Source organism: Chelonoidis abingdonii, chromosome 2 (genome assembly GCF_003597395.2).
Source record: "Chelonoidis abingdonii isolate Lonesome George chromosome 2, CheloAbing_2.0, whole genome shotgun sequence".
In the NCBI taxonomy this organism is placed as follows: Eukaryota; Metazoa; Chordata; order Testudines; family Testudinidae; genus Chelonoidis; species Chelonoidis abingdonii.
The window spans coordinates 214,095,571-214,121,133 of record NC_133770.1 but is presented as its reverse complement, the minus strand read 5'-3'; the positions used below and the strand labels follow the sequence as shown (position 1 = coordinate 214,121,133).

Here is a 25,563-nt window from a genome sequence, read left to right as displayed (position 1 = left end):
ATTCAGGTGACATAAACAAGAAGCAGGCAGCATTATCTTCTGCAAATGTAAATAAACTTATTTGTCTGAGCGATTGGCTGAACAAGAAGTAGGACTGATTGGACTTGTAGGCCTTAAAGTTTTTTACATTGTTTTATTTTTGAATGCAGTTATTTTTTGTACATAATTCTATATTTGTTAGTTCAACTTTCATGATAAAGAGATTGCACTATGGTATTTGTATTAGGTGAACTGAAAAATATTGTTTTTTACACTGTATTGTGTTGTAATTGAAATCAATGTTTTAAAATGTAGAAAAACGTCCAAAATATTTAAATAAATGGTATTCTATTAATCGTGTGAGCAATTGCAGTTAATTTTTTTAATCGCGTGATTAATTGTGACTACTTTTTTTAATAGCTTAGCAGCCCTAGTTTTTTCTATGTCTTCTGCTAAACCTAGTTTTTATTGTATGGGTGTAACTAGGTATACAGTGAGGGAAAGACTTTTTCCCTTGAGAAGATAACCTCTTATTTGTAGTAAGCAACATTTTGAAAATTAGCTTTACTTACTGATGTACTGAGTTATCTTAAGCATTTACTGGGTTAAGATAAGTCTTACTTAGACTGCAATATTTTTAAAGAGTGTTGGAAAAACTAATTTTTGACTACAGTATCACTGAGAACAACCATTAACTTTAAAAGCAGCAGAGAGTCCTGTGGCACCTTATAGACTAACAGATGTATTGGAGCATGAGCTTTCGTGGGTGAAAAATACCCACTTTGTTGGGCGCATGTCATCTGACGAAGTGAGTATTCACCCACGAAAGCTCATGCTCCAATACATCTGTTAGTCTATAAGGTGCCACAGGACTCTTTGCTGCTTTTACAGATCCAGACTAACACGGCTGCCCCTCTGATCATTAACTTTAAGTTGCTATTCGCACTTATGAAACTCAGATTTACATTTTGTAATGCATATACTAAAACTCTTCACAGGAGCAACGAATGAAAATTGACAGAGAATTTGCTTTGTGGCTCAAAGACTGCCATGAGAAGTATGACAAACAGATAAAATTCACACTATTTAAAGAAATAATTACACGTACTGACTTGACCTCCAAAAGAATGCAAAGTCCTTGGGCTACATATTCTGCAATAGAGTGGGATGGGAAAACGTACAGAACTGGACAGTTGGTAAGTTAATTGCTTGATAAAGTTGGCAGTGTTTAAAGTTAAAAATTGATATATGTTATGTAGAATATTTACAGTATATAAGGTAAGTATGATACTAGTTAGATCAACAGATAATTTTCTATACAAAAATTACATTAAAAAAGTTAAGAATCCAAAATCAAGCTCTAAAAAGTTAAATATCAGAATTAAGTTTGTCTGTTCTTCCCTGGCTCCTTCTTTGTCTCCTGCAGAATTTAGAAGTAATATTCAGTGTTCCTGTTTCTCCTTACCTTCGCAACCTACATAAACGTTACAAATATACAGTTATGTTTACTTTGTAAAGTGCATATCACAACAAACTTGTCTTCACCGGAGGTGTGTAACTTTTAGTGCACATTCGTGTATTGCACTCTCATTGGCTGTGTGGCCCTTGCTGGAGTGCATTGAACTAGTCCTGTTTGGGACTGCGCTAATGTAATGTAACTACCTTTTAGTTCACGGCAGTGGCAGTTAACCATGTGAATCAATTCACACCTCGTGGTCCACACTGTGGCACAGTGTAGACAAGTCCTTAATCTCTTTTCTGAAACTAGGAGTTTTTTGTTATAAGACCACAAAATTATTAGAAAAGAATAAAATTAGCCCATTTTCTTCAGTTGTAGTTCATGTGCAAGATTTCAAATAAACCTAACTTTGAAAAATGTGAAGGTAGTAACAAGCTGCCTTAGTTTAGGACACATGTTAATTTCAAATCAGATTAATTTTTTTTAATATCCTGTAACTCATTATGAACAGTTTACTTCATGCATTACAGAAAAATTCTCCATTAGCCTTTAGAATAAACCTGGAAATTTTTAGTCCACACCATTTCTTTTAGCCAGAGTTACAAGATGTATATAAAATAAGTCTTATAATGGAACTTGATTACAACCTTAACTATGGATGGACTGTATCATCCTGTGATTTATCTGGGGAGGAGCTCTGAGAGAAAGTTCCTGGCTGAATATGACAGAGGCCACAGTCATTTAAAGCAGGGAGTTTGGGTTTTAAGGAGAGCATCTCTGCTGCAAACTAAAACCTGGGTAAGGAATGTCTCACTTCAGAAAGGTTTATTGTTTGATTTATACCTACAAGCAGAATAATTGCCAGGTGGCTGATGTACAAATGTCATTTTTAATGTGTAACTTCTGTTGAACCACATGTGTCAGGAACTTATCCATGTTAAGGTTTATGATGATTACTGAACTGACTTTTCACTTTTAGGTGAAAACAATTAAAACTCTTCCAATATTTTATGGAAGTATCTTGAAATTTTTTCTATATGGAGATCATGATGGAGATGTGTATGCTACAGGAGGAGAGGTTCAACTTGCTCTGGTAAGTAAGCTATAAAGCAAATCGTACAAACTCTGAAACTTACTCCATTTTGAAACTCTTTATTTGATCCTGAGATTAGATTTTTTTAACTTTTTTTTTTCTGTCTAAAAACTTGAAATTCAGTTGTGCTAGATTGTTTGTTTGTTTAACAAACCTCCAAAAAAAAAAAAAGGCAGTTCAGAGTTTTAGTATAAATCTTCATAGTTCACATTATGGAGGTGTGTTCATTGAAATGGTCTAGTTAATTTAAATTTGATTTGGCAGTGCAGTATCACAGTTGGCACTTAGCACAGTTGCTGTGTTTTGTGTGTTTAAATCAGGGGTCAGCAGCCTTTCAGAAGTTGTGTGCCGAGTCTTCATTTGTTCACTCTAATTTAATGTTTTGTGTGCCGGTAATACATTTTAATGTTTTTTAGAAGGTCTCAGTCTATATATTATATAACTAAACTAGTGTTGTATTGTAAAATAAACAAGGTTTCCAAAATGTTTAAGAAGCTTCATTTAAAATGAAATTAAAATGTTGATCTTATGCTGCCGGCCCGCTCAGCCTGCTGCTGGTTTGGGGTTCTGTTCACCTAGGCCGGCAGCGGGCCGAGTGAGGCCTGCGGCCGGGACCCTGGCTGGCAAGGGTCCGGCAGCCAGAACCCCAGACCAGCTGCAGGCCATGCAGGGCCGGCGGCCGGGACCCAGAGGGCTGAGGGCTGGAGTCAGGGCTCGGAGCTAGGTATGTGGGGGGGTGAAGGTGTCAGGGCAGAGGGGAGCCTGGGTATGTGTGGGGGTGCCAGAGTCAGGGCTAGAGTTGTTGGGGGGTGGGGGGAAATGGAGTAAAGCAGAGGGCTGGGTGTGTATGAGGGAAGTACAGGGCTCAGGGCAGAGGTCTAGGGTGTGTGTGGGTAGAGGGCAGTGTGTATGTGAGGGGGCAGTCAGGGCTCACAGGAGAGGGCTGGGTGACTGCCCCCCTAAGAATTCCCAACCCCCGTGCTCCTTGTCTCCTGACTACCCCCTCCTGGAACCCCTGCCCCTAACTGCCCCCAGGGACACCATCCCCTATCTAAGCCTCCCTGTTCCTTGTCCTCGGACTGGACCCTACCCCTTACCTATCCCCTGACTGCCCCGACCCTTATCCACACCGCCGTCCCCAGCCAGACCCCTGGGACTCCCATGCCCCATCCAACCGCTCCCTGCTCCCTGACAGGACCCCTAGAACTCCCAACCACCCCAACTCCTTGTCTCCTGACCACACCCTCCAGAGACCTCCATCCTAACTGCCCCCCTGGACTCTCCTTGCTCCCAGTCCTCTGACTGCCCTGATCCCTATCCATCCCCTGACAGACCTGGAACTCCCATGCCCCATCCAACCCCCTCTGCTCCCTGAGTGCCCCCTCCAGAAACCCCCGCCCCTAGCCACCCACCCACCTCCATCCAACCCACCCTGTCCCCTGACTGCCCCCACCCCTTATCCAAACCCCTCCCCCGCCCTGGACCCCTTACCATGAGGCTCCACACAGAGCTAGACACGCTGCTCTGCGGGAGCACACAGCCCTGCCCCTCAGAGTGCTGCGCGTGGCGGCAGCAGAGCTCCGGTTGAGTGGGAAGCATGTCTGCCTCCCAGTGGAGCCAAATGCTGCCCCGCAGGAGCGCACAGCCCCAACCCACAGAGTGCTGCGCACGGTGGCAGGGCTCCAGGGGAGTGGAGAGGGCGGGCGAGGGGGCCAGCAGTTTGCTGCGCTCCGGCCCGGGGGCGTAGACCCTGCGGCTTTCCGTGATGGGAGAGTGGGGCCATTTGCCACCTCGTGCACTCAGCTATGCTTCTGCTCTCTGCCCCTGCGGGGGGTGCGGAGGGCAGAGGACAGCGGGCCGGGCTGGGCAGGATTTTTTAGTGGCATACTGGAGTCCTGGCAGGCTCCAACGAGCCATTAAAATTGGCTCGCGTGCCGTCTTTGGCGTGCCATAGGTTGCCAACCTCTGGTTTACTGCTGCCCAGTGTCAACCACAAATACACATATATATTATAATCATGCTGTGTTAGAAATTTTCCAGTCTCAACTCTTAACTGATAATTTCCCTTCTGCTAGCAGTCTCTCCCACAGCTCTGACATGTATAGGCTATATATTCTCCTCCTGTCTGAAGATTCTGGAGGCAGTTCAAAACTTTAGCACAGCCTGTACTAACCATGCTCCCTTCTTCTGGTTGCTGCCAGATCTTCTGCTTTTTCTGACAGCTGCCAAGTGGTGGTTCACTTTGCTCCCTTCCTTTTCTTTTGGATTTTTTATTTTGGGCTGTTTTGTGGGCATTTAAATAGTTTTTATTTGTTTTAAAGCCTTTTTGCCTCCTCTTGGTCTGGGATTTGAACAGTTCTGTGGTCACAGCCACCCAGAACCTCTTTTGCGTTGCCTCCCTGCTGAGCTTCTTTGCCCCCTTTCAGGTGTTGTTAGAGCAGCCATACAAATATTGAGCAAAATCTGAAATGTACTCGGTGTTTGAGGCAGCATTCTCTGTCTTGGCAGAAGTTAAAAAATGCCCAGCCCGCAGTCAGCCAGCCCTCTCTTTCTGAGGGCACGGGGCTCTGAGTGGTCTGGCATATTGGGTCTCCTACCCCCTCAAAGTATCCATTACTTTACTGTGAAAAACCAACCAGGAAAAATCGAGCAGAGCAAGAAGAGGAGCTGATGATGAAGAGGGTTTTGACCAGCTGACCAAGGGCTTGAGTCCTAAGGCAGCAAAGGACCATAAAGATAAGACCCTTTCCAGGCTACTGGTTCCCCCACAAGTCCTAGAGTGGGTCCTAAATCCCTGAGGAGAGAAGCAGAGCTCCTATACAGCTCCCCTTCCTTGCATCATGAATCAGGGGTTCCTCATGATACTCTGGAGTAAGCTCTGTGTAAACCAGAGATTCTGAGTCAAAAAGGCAAAAGTAAGTGTGTCTTTAACAAGACAGTGATTACTATTGTGAATAAGCAATCGGGAGTTAAACCCTTTCTTTGCCTTCTCCCCCGATACAGTGTTTGTGGGCGATTATCTCCTTCAGAGGGTCTCTCTCAGTGCTCTGTACCATGGTTACCACCCTCCCCAACCCTACAGCTTGTGTGGGGATTCAGAGAAGCCAGTGCTATGCCTCAGGCAGCAGGTTAACTGAAATTGTGCCCATCTGGCTTTCAACCAAAAGACCCTCACTCTGCCAGGGAAAGGGCTTCAGATTTAAGGCAAAACACGAATGGGAATTGTGCCTTCTGATCATCAGCTACAAATTCTTTCTTTGCCTGGGAAAAGGTCTTGCTTTTTCCCTCCCTCACTCCCAAGGCTGTCTCCACGTAGAGCCTTGTGCATCTCAGGCAATCTGTGACCAGAACAGAGGTGCTTGAGCATTCCACTCCATGAAGCTTGCACCTTCATAGGATTACAGAGGGGTAAGTGAGAAATCCCTTTCCATATTCAAAAGAGCCCTGATGTCCTGAGTAAAGCTCCAAGTGGTGCTAGGTGGCTTCTACCATACTTACTTGCAGGAGCAGTCAGGCAGCCTTTCAGGTCCTGGGGATAGCTAACAAGCCATTTTCACAATTTACTTGTGTACCAAGTATCGGGGGTAGCCATGTTAGTCTGGATCTGTAAAAGCAGCAACCACAGGACTCTTTGCTGCTTTTGTGTACCAGTACTCCACTTCTGTTATGTGGTCTCCTGACCAAGATGAATTATACTATCTCCCTCCTTTAAATAGCCAGGGAAAGAAGTACCACACAAGCAAAACAAACAAACAAACAGAGAAACAAAAAAACCCTACAGAACTTTTCCAAGACAGGATGCCAGTCGGTGGCCTGCAAGGAACTTAATATTTAATAAAAGATCTTTCCTTTCAAGTATTATTAATACATATTTTCCTGTTAATGCTTCCTTTGAGGGCATAAGATCCAAATGAGGACACCTGATTAAACTAAAGTGTAATCAAGTGTGTGTGTGTGTAAGTAAAAACAAGCCACACCTTCAGAAGGGGACTTCCTTCCAAGACCATAAGAATCACGGTGCAGTAATTTCAAAGCCTCAGCTGTAAGTGTTAGAACCAAAGGTTTTTCATACATTTAGTGGGAAAGCTTGTTTCATGGTAAACAAACGCTCATCTTCTAGTGGTATGATCCTTGCCTGGAGTGAGATGGCTCGAGCCTGGTCTTGGTCAAACGCTTGATGTGATTTGTGATGAACAATGGATTCTAACATGGTGACTACAAGGATGTCATATTACACCCATGAATAGTTATCACTTATCCTAAATAGATATCTTATATATGGAGGCTTACAGGTGAGAAGCTATTGGAGGAAACAGAGAAATTACTTGTTGAGATTGCAGAGAAGCTTCAGCCCTCTCTCTGAAATCCAGCACAGCAATCCATTGGTTGCTACCAATACCAAAGATAGCCAAGAAAGGATTGTTACCCTGGATGAGAGGGAAGAACCTGGAGTAGAAGCTTCCAGGCAAACCTAGATCAGTTTTCCTTCAAATTAACAAAATCCTTAGCTTGACAGACTGTTCTTTCTGATCCATCCTTGGCACCCAGGGTCATATGTAGCTGATTGTAGTCACAGCAAAGCATGGCTCATAGGCCACAGCATGCAGTCCCACGATCCAGAATCTGGATTGCCTCCAAGCATGTGGCTTTGCAGTAATGCCAAGAAAAGCTTGCTGATTCCCTCAACAATCATAATTCACATGGGAGTGGACATAGATGCTTCAGTGAGAAAAATATACCCATCACTAGACGGATTCCCGCAGATCCAGGATCTGATATTTCTGCTGGAGAAAGCACGAGGTCAACCATAACACAGTGTCTATAGCCACTATGCCTTCTGGTCTTGCATATATGGGTCTCTCCATGGGTGACGTTTATCAGGTGTCTCAGAAGAAAGGCCTGAAGAGTATGGGACCATTCCTTGTAGCGAATGTAAGACCAAGTTGTTTCCAAGTCAGGTGCTGTAGTTCCAGAGGATGTCCACAGGGGATTTCCCCATATGTCTTCCAGGCCTGCAGCTTCTCAGACACCATTCTGAGGGGATGGGGAATGCTCTGAGGACCCAAAACTACCTACCAGATCTGGAGTTTTAGAGAATGGAACCATAGATGTCAAATGAGAAGCCGTGGCACACCCTAGATATCAAAAGATCACTGAAGACTTATATCAAGCATATGGAATCCACAAGGAGATGAGTCTGTATTCTTCGAGCAGTGTCCCTGCGAGTGCTCCACTTTGGCTGTTGGTGCGTCCATGTGCTGAAGATCAGAGATTTTCATTAGCAGTGCTCAGTGAGGGCATACATGAGCAATAGTCATCTTGCGATGTCGTTGGCACCTCATGTAGCGTGCAGACAACCTGACTCGTTCAGTTCGTTCTCAACTGTCCTTGGCTGCAGATGGAGCTCAGTGGTAGTGCTGCCTCTTTGTTTTTCTCTCTATAGAAAGTTAGATTAGCAGTAGCTTAGTTAGTCTAGTTTACTTAGTTGTTTTTTTTTTTTTTTTTTTTTTTTTTAAATGTATACGTATTTTTTTTTTTTTTTTTTCCCACCCTTTCCCCGTTGGGAAACTTTAACATCCACAATGCCCAGCTCGCCTGGGTTTAAACTATGTGACTTTTGTCATGAGGCGATGCCCCTCTCAGATGTCCACTTGTCTGTTGTTTGGGGGAGACCCATATCCCTCAAAAATTGCCCATTTCTCCAACCTTAAAGCCAAGGGAAGGCGTGATAGAGATCCCCACTTCAAGATGATTTTGATGGAAAGTCCCTTCAGCTTCCTCCTCAGGGACAAAAATTGACATCAACAGATGGTTCCCTGAGCAAAATCTCTGCTAATGGGATTGCCCAGTCTTCCAAATCATCGAGGAGGCGAGTGCGAACTCCCCTAATAGGGACACTCAAAGAAAGAAGAGGACCTCGGCAAGGTCACCATCTTTGGTGCTGAGCTCGAGTAGAGTGAGCCCTTGTGAGGCTCCAAGCACCTCTGGCACCATCCCTCAGTGGACCTCTGCTGAGCCCCACTGCTCCGGAATGGAGTCGAGAGGCTCCTCCTCCACGGTACTGACCACCCTGGTTCAGGAGTCGGCACCGAGAGTGGTACCACAGCCTGCCCTCACCGGCATCGACTCAGTCGTAGGCACTGACATGACAAGCTGAGAACGGCACCAACCATCTTGACAAAGGCATTGACTGCATCTGCACCAGCCACACCACTGCCACAGAAACAAGTGGCTATGCAGCAGTTTCCACAGCACAAGGTCCTAGTGGTCTCCTCAGTGCTGCAGTCACCCTTGCTTGGTAACAAGGGATCTCCAGGCCAAAAAACTGAGCTGTTGTCCACTTCTCCTGCTCCCCAGCCTATCTCCAGTAATGAAGAGAAGGAATTATATGGGAGACACTTCTCCTGCCAACACTCTTCACTCTCGCCAACCTTGCAAGATGCAACAATGGTGTGGGCAACCCTGGATGGTCCAACAATGCCCTTTCTCATGCAAGGGGACCCCTTGGTGGCATATTGGGCTCACTACCGTAGGCCTTTGACCCTAGCCGGAAGGGAAACCATTCTTCACCTTTCCCAAGCAGGGAGACATCAGAAGCACTGGAGGAGATGAGAAGGAAGAAGGTTCGGTTGATGCAGACATTTCTCCAGCCTACAACTCATCGTCCTCCCCTGACAAGGCAGTCTTTTCACTGCCTCCAAGCCAGCTGACAACTTGAAACAATTTCAGGAACTCCATAAAACATCCAAAACATCCCCCTAGAAGAGGTGTAAGGAAAACAGCACAAACTACTGCAAAATTTACACACATTTACTGCATCCAAAATCGCACTACCAATAAACAATGCCGTAATGGAACCAGCAGAGACTATTTGGCAGACACCCCCCAACCCCTGCAACCATAACACCTACTAGCAAAAGAGCTAATAGGAAGTACTTCATCCCAGCTAAAAGGATGGGCATTTTGTTCTCTCATCAGCAACCGAATTCTCTAGTGGTGGAAGCTGCTAATCATCGCAACAAACAACCTCAATTCCAGTCCACTCCACAGGATAAAGAACACAAACGATTAGACCTATTAGGCAGAAAAGTATACTCATTAGCTACACTCCAATTCCGGGTAGCCAATTATTTTGCTCTTTTAGTCAAGTACAACTAGGACAATTATGGTAAACTGCAAGAATTTCTTGATGCCTTACTGGAGGAAAAAACATCCCCCAGTTCAATGCTGTCTTGAAGGAAGAGCAGCAAATTGCCAGGACATCCTTACAGGTCTTGATGGATGTAGCGGACACTGTGGTGAAAACAACAGCAATGGCAGTTGTAATGCGCAGGGCTTCGTGGTTGCGGTCGTCTAGAATCTCCAAAGAGCTCCAACTCAAGGTGTAGAAGATCTAGCCTTCGACCAGGAGAAACTCTTCTCTGTAAAAACAGATGATGATTTTCATTCTATGAAAGACTCTAGGACCACCCTGTGAACCGTAGGCATATACATGCCTCTTAACAAACAGTGTCAATACCAACCATACCAAAAGGGCAGAGACACCCACCACCCACAACAATGGCAATTCGAGCACAACAGAAATAAATGTTCACAAAGATGGAGGGCTCCTCAAACTCAATACACATCTTCACAACCATCTACCACCAAGCCACAATTTTGAAGTCTTAGTCGAGAGTCTGAACGACCCCTTCAATACAGCGCTACCAGACACTCCAACCCACCTTTTGGCCATCACCTGTGCCTGTTTACCATGCTTGGGCAGGAATAACAATGGACCAATGGGTACTGGTGGTTATAAGGGCAGGTTATGCTATCTCCTTCCTCGTCTTACCCCCTACCTATCTCCTTCTCTGTCCCTCTTCAGGGATCCTTCTTGTGAGCACCTCTTACAACAAGAAGTGAACCATCTCCTACCATAGGGTGCTGTGGAGCAAGTTCCAACTCAATACAAACGGAAGGGGGTTTACTCCCATTATTTTCTTATCAGATGGAGGCCTATCTAAGATCTTTGGAAACTTAACAAATGTTTGTGGAATCACCGATTCAAAATGGTCACACTGGCTACAATTATTCCAGCGTTAGACAAGGGGGGACTGGTTTTCATCCCTTGACCTCCAAGATGCTTCATTTCATATTACTGTACACCCAGCACACAGACGATTTTTAAGATTCACAGTAAGGGTCAACCGTTACCAATACAGAGTACTACCTTTTAGCCTTTCCACTGCCCCTTGAGTCTTTTCAAAAATCCTCGCTATAGTGGTGGCCCATTTACGAAGGAGAGGAGTGATGATCTTCCCGTACCTAGATGATTTGTCTACTGAAAGGCGCAACTTAGGAAGAAGCGACACATATGGTGCAGACAACCATTAGCTTTTCCAGACACTAGGGTTGCAGATAAATATACAGAAAACTACACTGACCCTGGTTGCAACAACTGGAATTCATCGGGGCCTACCTTGGCTCCACACAGGCCAGGACGCTGTTGCCCAGTCACAGATTCATGAAAATAACCAACCTCATCTCGACAGTCACTGGCAGCCTCAAATGTCCACCAGAACCTGCCTACAGCAATTAGGTCACATAGCAGTCACGACATTTGTGGCGAGACACACAAGACTGCATATGTGTTGCTTACAGAGCTGGCTGACCACTGTGTACGCTCCCTGCAAACACAGTTTAAACAAGAGTGACAGTATCCTCACATGTCATTACATCACTCAAGTGGTGGACGAAACCAGAAAATGTCTTCACGGGGATTCCTTTCCAACAAGATCCTCCATCACTAATAATCATGACCGACACATCACTCATAGGCTGGGGCGCTCACTTAGACCAGCACTCCATGCAAGGCAAGTGGTCACCAATGGAAACTCAACTCCACATCATTCTGCTGGAGCCCTGAGCGGTATACAACATGTTCAAGCACTTCCTGCTGATTATATGGAATGAATCAGTCTGCATATTGACCAATAACATAGCATACATGTTTTAGATCAATTGCCAAGGAGGAGCTCACTCCCATTCACTTTGCACCAAGGCTCTGAAATTGTGGAACTGGTGCATTCACCCCAACATAGCCATCTCGGCATCTTACCTCTGGAGTGTCAGAATATGACAGCAGACACTTCTCCAAGGAACATGAATGGGAAATACATAACAATGTCCTCCAATCGATATTCCAGAAATGGGGCTATCGATCTGTAGACCTGTTTGTGTCAGCAACAAACCACAAGTGCCCACTTTTCTGCTCCAGGGTGGGACTAGCACCCAAGTCACTAGTGGATGTCGTCTTCATCTCGTGGGGACACATCATTCATATAAGCGTTCCCACTGATACCTGTAATCTCGCAAGTCATTCACAAGATATGCACTGACAAGGCCCATATCATACTGATTATTCCAACGTGGCCCAGACAGACTTGATTCCCTTACTTGTTGCACCTAGCAGTGTGCTCTCCACGAGCCCTTCCCCTGCAGATGGATCTCCTCTCACAGAATGGAGGCTGAACTCTCCACTCAAATCTGGAGAAACTTCACGTCAAAGCAAGGTGACGAATTAGCCTGTTCAGAACATGTAAAACATATTATTAAATAGCAGGTGATCCACCACTCAACAATACCTAACTCCAAAAATGGAAGAGATTCCCACTATGGTGCCAACAAAAACAGGTAAACGCAGTCATGATGCCTCTGCTGCCATACTGGACTACATACTGGACGTCAAGGAATCGGGCTTATCCATAAGCTTACAGTACATCTAGCAGCCATTACAGCCTTTCACCACAAGGTGGAGGGAACATAAGTCTCTGCTCACCCAATCACAGATGCTTCCTTACTCCTCGTGTTTCATGGCTACGTCTATAGACTTCCTGAACAATGTCCCTCTTATAGACACATGCAGGCCTGTCACATGGGCCTCAGAGCACACCTTTTCAAAACACTATGCTATCACCCAATCCTGTAGGTCAGATACTATATTAGGCCTTACTGTGCTCCCTGCGTCAACACACACAACTCCGAAGCCCCTACCGTCCACAGTGGGACACTGCTCTACAGTCACCTAAAGTGGAGCACCCACAGGGACACTACTCAAAGAAGAAGAGGAAGTTACTCACCTTGTGCAGTAATGAGGGTTCTTTAAGGTGTGTGCCCCTGTGGGTGCTCCACTAACCACCCTCCTCCCCTCTATTTTGGAGTTCATGCCTCGAGCTCTGTGGTGGAGCAGGAACTGAACAGGTCAGGTCATGCATGTGCTACATGAGGTGCCAACAGCATCGTGAGACAATTACTACAAGCACTGAAAATCTCCAATCTGCAGCACAGGGATGCACCGACACCTAAAGTGGAGCACCCACCAGAGGACACATCTCGAAGAATCCTCGTTACTGCAAAAGGTGAATAACTTCCTCTTTTCCTTTCATTCTGAGATGCCAAGGGCCTAGAGAATCTGGGCTCTCCTTTACTAGATGTATCTGACTATATGCATTGCTGAGACATAAAAGCCATTCGGTGCATCTGTTCCAAAAGGAATCAAAGTGCATTCTGTAAGATCTGTGGTAACCTCATCGGCCAAATGACTTGCCCTTCCACCCCAGAGATCTGCAGAGCAGCTACTTGATCATTGACTAACACCTTGATTGATGCTATAAGATGGACTTTCAGTCTCTGCAGAGACCTCCTTTGGCAGGATGGTACTGCAGGCAATGGTCCAGTCATAATCAGGCCATTTGAGTAGTTCAAAAGGGGTGTATGTGTTTTTCGTATTTCTTATGTTCACTTTTGTATCCCTTCCTACTTCTGTTCGCTCAGTGTTGCTTCCATAAGCATCAGACTTCTGGAAGACACTTGGCTGCAGAATGGAAAGTTTCTTATTCAATAATTCCCGTTCTGCTAACAATGGGTAAAAAATTTTCCATTCTCACCCCTAGCATAGCATGATTGTAATGTATGTGTTTTGTGTATGTGTATTTTAGCACGGAGTCTGTTGTTTGTGCGCTATAGTTTAAGTGTAAAGTGTGTATATGTAGTTAAGCTGAATACAAATATACAGGAAGACTTTTTTAAATAAAACCAGATAACTTGAAGGGTGTTTTTTGTTTATTACAAGTTAATAGCCAGGACTCAGTTGATGCCACTGCATGCAAGAAGGCAGTGGAACCCCACAAGATTCCCCTTGTGGAGTTTCTACTTGATCATTTGATTGTTATGTGGAGTAGAATTCCCCACCACCATTGTGAGGAGAGAAGCTTAAAAAAAAACTATTACATAATAGTAAATAACATGCTATCTTCTTACAATAAATTCCCTGTGTGGCTTTGGCTTTTTTTTCCCCAGCAGGGATATAGTGCGTTTAGGTATAATAGACCAACCCTCTCCCCTTTACGTAGTCAGGGGACAGCTGTGCCTAGTGTATGGGGAACAATTTGGGTCATACACTGATCTAAGTAAATGAAGATTGAGATGTTTGTTAGCCTATCATGTACTACTGCAAACATAAATTAGCAATCTACAGAATTGTCTGATAAGTGTTTGAAATGCAGTTGGGTTAAAGACTGTTTAATATGAAGGAAATCCTGAGAAGCTGAGATGATCATGTTCATTGCGAGCATATGGATGTTCTAAAGGCAACAGCCAATCACAGTAGAAATTGTATACTTCAACTATTACACTCTTGTATAGCTGTGAGTAACTGTATGGTATCACTGCCCTCAGATGATTTTTTTAGCATAATCTAGCATCTACAGGATCACCACATAGTCTTATTTAGGATATTGCATTATATCTATATCTAATTTGCTGATCCTTTTATATGAAGTGATAATTCTACTCTTCGCATGTTACGGCATAGATACTGATAATTGAATTTAATTTATTCAGGAACCTCAAGCATTGTATGATGAAATAAAAATTATTCCAATCTCAAAACTTGACAGAGCAATGTCTGAAAAAGTTGTTAAAAAATACATTGAAGATGAAATGGCAAGGTAAGATCTCTTTTTTGTAATAAAGAGCTTTTACTTGCTAAGACCCTACTCTCTAGGTTTTTGTATTTCTTCCAAAATCATTAAAATCACTAATATGTAGAATGTAGCTCCATTACTCCTGATAATCTCATCAGCTGCTGTAGTAGAAACAAAGATTTCTGAATTCTGAGCATAGCATGAAAATAAGAAAGGGAGAGAGTGACTTTCAAAACCCTGTTTTCTAAATGTGCTTATGTATAAACTTCAGTTATATGCTGCTAAAAATTAAGTGTACTGTTTCTTACTTACAGAAAAAAAACAATCTTGTTTCTTTGTTAGACTTCCTGATAGATTGTCAGTAACATGGCCTGAAGGAGATGAGCTCTTACCAAATGAGATAAAGCTTGCTGGTACACCAATAGGTATGTTTCTTTCCAGGTACTATTTTTTTTCATAGACTCTAGGACTGGAAGGGACCTCGAGAGGTCATCGAGTCCAGTCCCCTGCCTTCATGGCAGGACCAAATACTGTCTGGACCATCCCTGATAGACATTTATCTAACCTACTCTTAAATATCTCCAGAGATGGAGATTCCACAACCCCCCTAGGCAATTTATTCCAAGTGTTTAACTACCCTGAACAGTTAGGAACTTTTTCCTAATGTCCAACCTAAATCTCCCTTGCTGCAGTTTAAGCCCATTGCTTCTTGTTCTATCATTAGAGGCTAAGGTGAACAAGTTTTCTCCCTCCTCCTGATGACACCCTTTTAGATACCTGAAAACTGCTATCATGTCCCCTCTCAGTCTTCTCTTTTCCAAACTAAACAAACCCAATTCTTTCAGCCTTCCTTCATAGGTCATGTTCTCAGACCTTTAATCATTCTTGTTGCTCTTCTCTGGACCCTCTCCAATTTCTCCACATCTTTCTTGAAATGCGGTGCCCAGAACTGGACACAATACTCCAGTTGAGGCCTAACCAGCGCAGAGTAGAGCGGAAGAATGACTTCTCGTGTCTTGTTTACAACACACCTGTTAATGCATCCCAGAATCACGTTTGCTTTTTTTGCAACAGTATCACACTGTTGACTCATATTTAGCTTGTGGTCCACTATGACCCCTAGATCTCTTTCTGCCATACTCCTTCCTAGACAGTCTCTTCCCATTCTGTATGTGTGAAACTGATTGTTCCTTCCTAAGTGGAGCACTTTGCATTTGTCTTTATTGAACTTCATCCGGTTTACCTCAGACCATTTCTCCAATTTGTCCAGATCATTTTGAATTTTGACCCTGTCCTCCAAAGCAGTTGCAATCCTCTCCAGTTTGGTATGTCCGCAAACTTAATAAGCGTACTTTCTATGCCAACATCTAAGTCGTTGATGAAGATATTGAACAGAGCCGGTCCCAAAACAGACCCCTGCGGAACCCCACTTGTTATACCTTTCCAGCAGGATTGGGAGCCATAATAACTACTCTCTGAGTACGGTTATCCAGCCAGTTATGCACCCACCTTATAGTAGCCCCATCTAAATTGTATTTGCCTAGTTTTATCGATAAGGATATCATGCGAGACCGTATCAAATGCCTTACTAAAGTCTAGGTATACCACATCCACCGCTTCTCCTTATCCACAAGACTCGTTATCCTATCAAAGAAAGCTATCAGATTGGTTTGACACGATTTGTTCTTTACAAATCCATGCTGGCTATTCCCTATCACCTTACCACCTTCCAAGTGTTTGCAGATGATTTCTTTAATTACTTGCTCCATTATCTTCCCTGGCACAGAAGTTAAACTAACTGGTCTGTAGTTTCCTGGGTTGTTTTTATTTCCCTTTTATAGATGGGCACTATATTTGCCCTTTTCCAGTCTTCTGGAATCTCTCCCGTCTCCCATGACTTTCCAAAGATAATAGCTAGAGGCTCAGATACCTCCTCTATTAACTCCTTGAGTATTCTAGGATGCATTTCATCAGGCCCTGGTGACTTGCAGGCATCTAACTTTTCTAAGTGATTTTTAACTTGCTCTTTTTTTTATTTTATCTTCTAAACCTACCCCCTTCCCATAAGCATTCACTATGTTAGACATTCCTTCAGACTTCTCAGTGAAGACCGAAACAAAGAAGTCATTAAGCATCTCTGCCATTTCCAAGTTTCCTGTTACTGTTTCTCCCTCCTCACTGAGCAGTGGGCCTACCCTGTCCTTGGTCTTCCTCTTGCTTCTAATGTATTGATAAAAAGTCTTCTTGTTTCCCTTTATTCCCATAGCTAGTTTGAGCTCATTTTGTGCCTTTGCCTTTCTAATCTTGCCCCTGCATTCCTGTGTTGTTTGCCTATATTCATCCTTTGTAATCTGACCTAGTTTCCATTTTTTATATGACTCCTTTTTATTTTGTAGGTCATGCAAGATCTCGTGGTTAAGCCAAGGTGGTCTTTTGCCACATTTTCTATCTTTCCTACCCATCGGAATAGCTTGCTTTTGGGGCCTTAATAGTGTCCCTTTGAAAAACTGCCAACTCTCCTCAGTGTTTTTCCCCTCAGTCTTGATTCCCATGGGACCTTACCTATCAGCTCTCTGAGCTTACCAAAATCTGCCTTCCTGAAATCCATTGTCTCTATTTTGCTGTACTCCCTTCTACCTTCCTTAGAATTGCAAACTCTATGATTTCATGATCACTTTCACCCAAGCTTCCTTGATATCACTACTTTCAAATTCTCAAAGTTCCTCCCTATTTGTTAAAATCAAGTCTAGAACAGCTTCCCCCCCAGTAGCTTTTTCAACCTTCTGAAATAAAAAGTTGTCTGCAATGCAGTCCAGGAACTTATTGGATAGTCTGTGCCCGCGGTGTTATTTTCCCAACATATATCTGGATAGTTTAAGTCCCCCATCACCACCAAATCTTAGGGGCTTTGGATGAGTTTTGTTAGTCTGTTTAAAAAAAGCCTCATCCACCTCTTCCACCTGGTTAGGTGGCCTGTAGTAGACTCCTAGCACGACATCACCCTTTTTTTTTACCCCTTTTATCCTAACCCAGAGACTCTCAACACTTCCGTCTCCTATGTCCATCTCCACCTCAGTCCAAGTGTGTACATTTTTTAATATATAAGGCAACACCTCCTCCTTTTTCCCCTGTCTATCCTTCCTGAGCAAACTATACCCATCCACACCAACATTCCAATCATGTGTATTATCCCACCAAGTTTCAGTGATGCCAACAATGTCATAGTTGTATTTATTTATTAGCACTTCCAGTTCTTCCTGCTTATTACCCATACTTCTCGCATTTGTATATAGGCATCTAAGATACTGCATCTTGCCTCCGAGGTTTTGCCCTGACCCTCCTTTTCTCTCTGCCATTATAGGCCCACTGATTCCTCTTGTTTCACAGGTTGTGCAGGTCTTAATGTTCCCACTTTAAGAAGGATGACTTTGTCAGTGACTGGTTGAACTAGTTTAAAGCCCTCTTCACGGAGGCCACTACATGACAGGCTCGGAATAGCTTGCTTTTGGGCCCTGGAGGAAGTGTCCCTGTTGAAAGGAGACTCAAAGCAAGCTTTGCCCTTCTTTCCCCTAGTCAAGACTGTGTGAGGAGGACCTTATCCTTCTCTTTAGCTAAATAATCAGAGGGATTAATATATCCATGGTGTCCTCCCATCTTATTTAAGCTTAGTAATGTAGACACAAAGAACAACATGGTATAAACTGGGCACTTTCACCAAAGTTTAGACTCGAAATTAGACGAAGGTTTCCTCATTAGAGGCTCTAGTGAGTTCTCCCTATTTGGTTAAAATTCTGGAACAGCCTTCCAAGGCGGAGTAGTGGGGTAAAAAGCATATCTGGCTTTAAGAACTAATTGATAAGTTTATGGAAGTGTTACTATCCCAACATATGATCTGGGATAGTTAATTTAGCAATTGAATCTTTGAATCAGGGTTGGTATCCAGATGGATTTCTGTGAATGGGATGTTAGATGGGATGGGATCTGAGTTACTGCAGAGAATTCTTTCCTGAGTGCTGGCTGGTGAGTCTTGCCCACATGCTCAGGGTTTAGCTGATCGCCATATTTGGGGTCGGGAAGGAATTTTCCTCCGGGACAGATTGGTAGAGGCCCTGGAGGTTTTTCGCCTTCCTCTGCAGCGTGGGGCATGGGTCACTTGCTGGTGGATTCTCTGCAGCTTGAGGTCTTCAAACCACAATTTGAAGACTTCAGTAACTCAGACATAGGTTAGGAGTTGTTTATAGAAGGGGATGGGTAGGATTCTGTGGCCTGCTTTGTGCAGGGTCAGACTAGATCATATTGGTCCCCTTCCTGACCTTAAAGTCTTGAGTACTTCCCTAAGATACTTTTGATCTTGCCTCCAGTTTTGCCCTGACCCTCCTTTCTCTCTGCTGAACTTATAGCCATGCTCCCTCTTGTTTCCGACCCATCTCCCAGGTCTTCATGTTCCCCACTTACCTGTGGGCTTTGCTCACCTGTCCCGTCGAACCTAGTTTAAAGCCCTCCTCACTAGGTTAGCCAGTCTGTGTGCAAATAGGGTCTTTCCCCTCCTCGAAAGGTGAACGCCATCTCTGCCTAGCAGTCCTTCCTCAAATAGCATCCCGTGGTCGAGGAAGCCAAAGCCCTCCTGGCGACACCATCTTCGCAGCCAGGCATTCACCTCCATGATGCATCTGTCTCTGCCTGGGCCCTACCTTTGACAGGAAGAATCGAAGAGAATACCACCCTGCGCTCCAAACTCCCTCACCCATACTCCCAGAGCCCTGTAGTCACTCTTGATCCGCTCAGCGTCACACCTCGCAGTATCATTTGTGCCCACATGGATGAGTAGCATGGGGTAGTAGTCAGAAAGCCGGATAATCCTCGACAATGCCTCTGTAACATTTCGGATACGGGCCCCCGGCAGGCAGCATACCTCCTGAGATGAAATGTCAGGGCGACAGATGGGCGCCTCTGTCCCCTCAGCAGAGAGTCTCCGACCACCACTACCCTACGTTTCCTATTTTCAGTGGTGGCAGCAGACCTCCCAGCCTTAGGGGTACGAGGCTTCTCCTCTTTACTGTAGGGGGTGATTCCTTCTCTCCTGTATCAAGAAGAGCATAACGGTTACCTATTACCACGGCGGGAGGGTTCGCAGCAGGGGTGGAGCACTGCCCACTGCCAGAAGTAACCAGCTGCCAGTGTCACCCTGAGCCATCTCCTCCTCCACCAGTGGTGTGTCAGCAGTCCTGTGAACTGGGACAGCTACCTCAGCTGTCTCCACATGGACACTGTCCAGGAATTGCTCGTGGATATGGATGCTCCTCAACCTAGCCACCTCCTCCTGTAGCTCTCCCACCTGCTGCCTGAGAGATTCCACCAGTAGGCACCTTTCACATTGGATGCCCCCCCCAGCCTGGATATCAGTAAGTGGAAATTGCAAGTTACAGTCTTTGCAAAACCACACCAGAATCTTGGGTAGAAGCATCCATGCTCTGGTGCTCTGTCTGGCTACAGGCGCAGGTGGAGGAGACAGAAGCAGTGCTGCACAGGTGTTGTGGGTCTTCCTAACCATCGTAAGCCTCCCTCTGTCAAACTCCCTCTCAAACTCCCCTGTCTGCAGCTCCCTGTCCGCTCTGCTCTGCTTTAAAGAGAAAGGATTTGGATGTAGTTTGGTTTATAGGTTTTCAAGGGACTAACGGGTCACGGATAGGACCGACAAGGGACCCCGCTCCCTTCCTACTCCCCTTCCAAAACTCCCTTGCGAAACTCCCTGTTAGCAGCCCCTGTTCGCAAAGCTCCCTGGTCGTGTGTGCGGCTTTATAAAGCCCGGGCCTGAGTGAATGCCCCGCCCACTGGTTAAGGCTTAGCCAATTACCAGAGGCTTCTAGCTTTCAAACCTTCCTTTGTAGCTCAGCCTCCAGCTGCCCACTACAGCACACAGTCCTTCAAACAACCAAAACAAACAGACTGACAAACACAAGCTCAGCACACAGCAAGTAACCCCCAAACACACACACTGCAGACAGTCACTTACCCCACAGATGCTGTATTTGCTTCTCCTTCACCTGGAGAACTCCCTTGCGAAACTCCTGTTAGCAGCGCCATTTTAATTTAATGTGGCTTTTTGTTTTTTTGTGTGTGTTTTTTTTGCATATTATGCATTATAACTTTAAAAGAAAACATCTTGGGGACAAGAACAAACAAAATTTTTACATTGCTTGTTTTAAAAAGTAGTCATTTTTGGTACCCTTTTATACAGGAGCATTAAGAATTGAAATCTTGAATAAGAAAGGAGAGGCAATGCAAAAACTTCCAGGTACAAGCCATGGAGGGTCAAAGAAACTGCTTGTTGAACTAAAGGTTATTTTGCACTGTAAGTACACAACCTTGAAAGATTAACAAATTTATTTCTTTGTAGACTAATAAAGCATGTTGTCTATATATAACTAGTTTAGAATTTGATACCCCAATATAAATTTAAGATAAGGACGAAATCTTGTCAGAACTGTGCAATGATTCTCCAAAACTAGGTAAGCTATATATTTTAAGGAACTGACAGATGCCATCATGCCAAATATTTAATGCCCTGATATTTTAAGTATGGTTCTTTAAATCCTCCATTATCTATGTGGACGTGATATGGATTTCAGGTCATATGGCCTTAGAGTGTGAGAATAGTAAGGAGCAGTAAATGTTATCTTTAACCTTCTTTGTATGTGTAACTAATAAGGTAGGTATAGTTCACTAATGGACTTCAGGACTCATCTATTATATAATGCCCTATTGATTTATGACAGTTAAAATCCATTTAATGAATAAGTAACAGAAGAAACTGGAAGTGACTTATACAAAAAGATTAAAAAGTGTGTTTGTTTAATGTTTTGCAAAAAAAATCTAGAGATCCCAATGAGGATTAGGGTCCCGTTTTGCTAGGGACTGATGGTCTCTGGCCCAAGAGTTTTCTTGCAGGATGTAGTGCATTGAAAGACATGCCATGAAATTTTGCAATACACAGTATCTGATTAATGTGTGTTTGAAAGTGTAACACAATACTACAATTTCAGCCTCTGTAAATCATTCTTGAGCATACATGTGATACGATGAATGGCTTTAGCATTCTGGTGAGGAACAATTGCTGTAGTGATCTAGGAAGACATTCTTTACTGGGCATGAAGAACATGGTATATGTAAGACACAAAAATGTCTGACACATGGATTTAATATCACCATGTCTTGTAGAAGTGTTCCCTGGAAAATTTGTCCACAGCTGGAACCATAAAAATCAAGTTTTGCCAGCTTGGTTATATGGTAAGATGCACCAAAATTTGTAAGTTATTTCATTGAATAGTAAAAAGAGCAAAATTTGTTACCAAATCTTGCCTATAGTAGAGAATTGAACTGGTGGGATTGCATAAGTGTAAACACAACCTGTGCAATACATTCACACTAGACAGAGTTTTTCATGTTCAAAAATTGTGGTTTGGCCTCATTCCCCACTAATACTGTTTTACAGAACTGCAACTATCTGGGTAGGTATCCCATAGTTCTTAGCACAACTCCCAGAGGCCCTATATATAATATATAAAAAATATACACACACTAAATAGCTCCCCTCTCATACTGTTTAAATATGAGTATATAGTACTATAGTAAATGAAACAAGGAATTTACACTACTGTGGCTCTCTTGGGTAAGGTTGATTATTAATTTGGCTCCTGAACTACTGTTTTACATGTCTTCTGGAATACCTCTGGGAAGCCAAGAGAACTGAGAGATAAGAGATCAAGCTCCTATGAGTTTTGTTACTAGCACCATTTCCAAATCATTTTCTTAAATATGGGAATCCACAATGAATACTCAACTTAAGCTCTTTGTCCAGCAATAAAGATTTTTGCTGGAACTTTTGAAGCGGTCATTGTTAAGTATTTGAAATGGCTGCAGTGAAACTGTCATGAGTGCGAGATCACTTCACTAAGGTCATCAAGCACCAGTAAGGCACCCTTTCCCCAGCTGAATATTCCGTATATACTGAATTCTGTATCTGTGGATTAAATGCACTAGGCAGAGCACCACTTGTGGGTCCAGCTGTTGACCACAGACTGACTTGTCCTAGAGTTCTGGGATGAGCTGCAGTGGCTTCAGGATGAAGATGGAGACTTTCTGTAATTCTCTGCACATTCACAATCATGCATAAATAACTTAATTGTCTGGTAACACAGTGCCCCACCTGGGCTAAGTGTTGCAACTACCATTGATCCCAGAGGCAAGAGGCTTGCCTCAAAGTGTAGATACTGAATATTCCTCATAGAGGACCATGATGACAGGACAGATTCCAGAGCCCTTATTGGTTTCCAGTCTCACTGTCCGTCTCTACGCCTCCAAAGCTTAGGCCTGATATCCTTTCTCAGCCATGCTGCCTGGAATTATGAGGGCTTTTACAGTGATGGGAAAGGCCTCCATTTCTTGCTTCCATTCTAAGCCTTTCTATCAGAGACTTCTGGGGGAATTCTGCTCCTTAGAATTAAAAATTCTGCATATTTTGTCAGCATAACACGATATAATCACATAAGTCTCAATTATTTTGGTAATGTATTTCAAAATAGCTGTCAGCAAGTATGCCTGTAACAATACAGACGGCAAAAAAGATTCAGGAAATGTTTTTTGGCGAATATATTCATTACTAGGTATATTAATACAGAACTTGGAGTAATAATTAATTTAAACTATAATACAGACACACATTTTCTTCACCCCTCAGAAGCAGTGCAAAAGCTTAGGGGAGTCAGGGCTAATGGAAGAGCTCAGGGAGAGGGAAGTAATTGCTGGGAAGGAGCCTAGGTGTGAACTTAGAGGTTGGTGGGTGTGGGTGAGAGAAGAATGGAACAAGTATTTTTAGGGGGGATTATTAGGGAGCCTCCCCCATGCAAACCCTGGCTAATGCTAGCCTCCCTCATTCAGTCAGGCACATCTGCCACTGTCTCCATGTGTCCCTGCACCTCCCCATCCACATGTCCCTACACCCCCACTCCCATTCAGCCCCCACCCCAGTCCGCCTTCCCCCCCAACTTTCCTTCTGAACCCTGGTCTGTGACACCCCCACCCCCAAACAGCACCAGGTACCCTACACTGTCTGTCCCCTCATATCTCATGCCTTCTGACCTGGCCTCACGGGCAGGGTACTGTGAGGAATGCAGCCTCTTCTCGTCCCTGTCCACAGCTAGGATGCTCCCACCAGGAATGGCTGCTCTCTGTTATGGTTCCCCAGCAGCCCCTGGTGGGCGAAAGGTGTAACTGCAGCACTTCTCAGCAGAACATATTTTCTTCTGAGGAAAAAATAATTCTGCGTGGCACATGAATTCTGCATGTATACAGTGGTGCAAAATTCTCCCAGGAGTAGTATATTCAGCGCTCTGTAAGCAGCATCTGCACTGATTCCTGCATTTTCTAGTTTTAGCTTAAATTTATGCTTCAATAATTTCTTTAGAGCACAGACAAGGGGTAGTCCACTGAAGTGAAGTAGTGTCAAGGTGGTATTTGCCAAGGCACAAGTGTGCTCCACACTGAGGGGGACAGTATGCTGAGGCAAAATGTGCTAAAACACAGAGGAGAGAGCACCGGGATATTGATGCAGGAGGGGCACTGACACAAGAAGTATTTTAAAGCACTGGGCAAAGGTTTTGAGGTACCAGAAAGAACTGCACAAAAAAAATGTGTTGGAGCAATGAGCTGAGGAAGCATAGTGACTATAGAGGTCTTGGAGCACTGAAACCTGGGGAACAGTCAGACAATGAATTTAGACAGAAATTGGCAACAAAAATTAGGCTGTAATAGCAATGAGTAAGTCTTAAGTTTCAATAATCAAGAGTTGGCTTGCTGGCAAGGGAGATTGTCCCACTGTAATAAAGATGGGACTTGTACAGAATGTGTGAGCAGTGGTATTATATATGAGGGGCTGATAGCATCACATGTTAAGGTTGCATGACACTTCCCAGTATAAGACTCTGATCTCAGTTGCTTATAAATTTGCCAAGCTTTAACTATTTGGACTGGAAGTTTCCAAACTAGATATCTGCCTGAGGCTGAATTGTTTTTATTTTTGACAAAATTTCAGCAAATGCAGCTCAGTCATTTCCAAGAACAAGGCTAGAGAAGAACAAATTTTGCCTCAGTTTTAAAAAAATAATCTGGCAACTTTTCTTTTAGAAGCACTAGTGCTGTTATGCGGGGACTTGAAATTTGGCAAGGTGGTAACTTTGCTGCCCCCCAGGAAAATCCACCCAAATTTGGCCAAATTATAAGCCTTGGAAAAATTTCAGTTTGCACAAACTCAGGCTTGCTAGAGCTTTGCAGCTAAATTCCCTGAAGCATGCTCCAGCCCAGGGCTGTAGGGGGCAGAGCAGAACTTTCCTTTCAGTTATGGCTCTGGGCCCAGGTGTGCTGTGAGCTGAGCATGGGAACTAAGAGCAAGGAAACTCTGTGTTCTCAGCATACCCCCCAGCTGGTGCCCAATCAGCATGGAAGAGGAAGCTGCCTGATTCGAATGCATTGGGGAATAGAGCTGGTTTAAGGTGCAGGGGATTGGGGAGAGCGGAACTGTGAGTGTGAACTCTGAAAGGAAACGGGGTGGGGTGGGACAGAGACTGAGATTGAATCAGGAACTGGGGAGACCCTGGGACGAGGAGCTGGGGGGGGGTGTTGATGCACTGAGATTAGATGAGGAGCCTGTGAGGGAGACTGGAATGGGGAGACATTGGGCATGGGGAACTTGGGCAAAGGAAAGGAGGATGAATGGAAGCCAGAGTGAGGGGAGAGAAATTGGATGAGGAGCTGGGAAGGGGGAAACGGGCTGGCTGGGCAAGGAGAATGAAACTGAAATGGGAAGTTGTGGTAAGCTTCTCTCTCAAATCTGGACCTTAGCGTCCAAAAATCTGGGTGCTTACATAAAATTCTCCCCAAGCTTATACCCAGCTTGGCTCTGATCTCGCTGCCACCAACCAGGATTTTAGGGCTCCTGGTCACCCCGAGTCACCCCAACCTGTCCCTGGGGGACCCCCAAGACCCAGAACCCCTGGGTCTCCCTATCTCAA

General features: G+C 44.2%; 1 protein-coding gene across 3 annotated transcripts in view; it reads left to right on the top strand.

Annotated features, from left to right (window-relative positions):
- Positions 1-25,563, top strand: part of SMCHD1 (structural maintenance of chromosomes flexible hinge domain containing 1) — a 187,044-nt gene that overhangs the window by 35,299 nt on the left and 126,182 nt on the right. For all 3 annotated transcript variants that reach the window (XM_032772509.2, XM_075062953.1, XM_075062954.1), the window contains exons 13-17: positions 978-1,175; positions 2,418-2,531; positions 14,415-14,521; positions 14,840-14,922; positions 20,736-20,849. In XM_032772509.2, the coding sequence (XP_032628400.1) occupies positions 978-1,175; positions 2,418-2,531; positions 14,415-14,521; positions 14,840-14,922; positions 20,736-20,849 (616 nt within the window). The remainder of the gene's footprint in view (positions 1-977; positions 1,176-2,417; positions 2,532-14,414; positions 14,522-14,839; positions 14,923-20,735; positions 20,850-25,563) is intronic.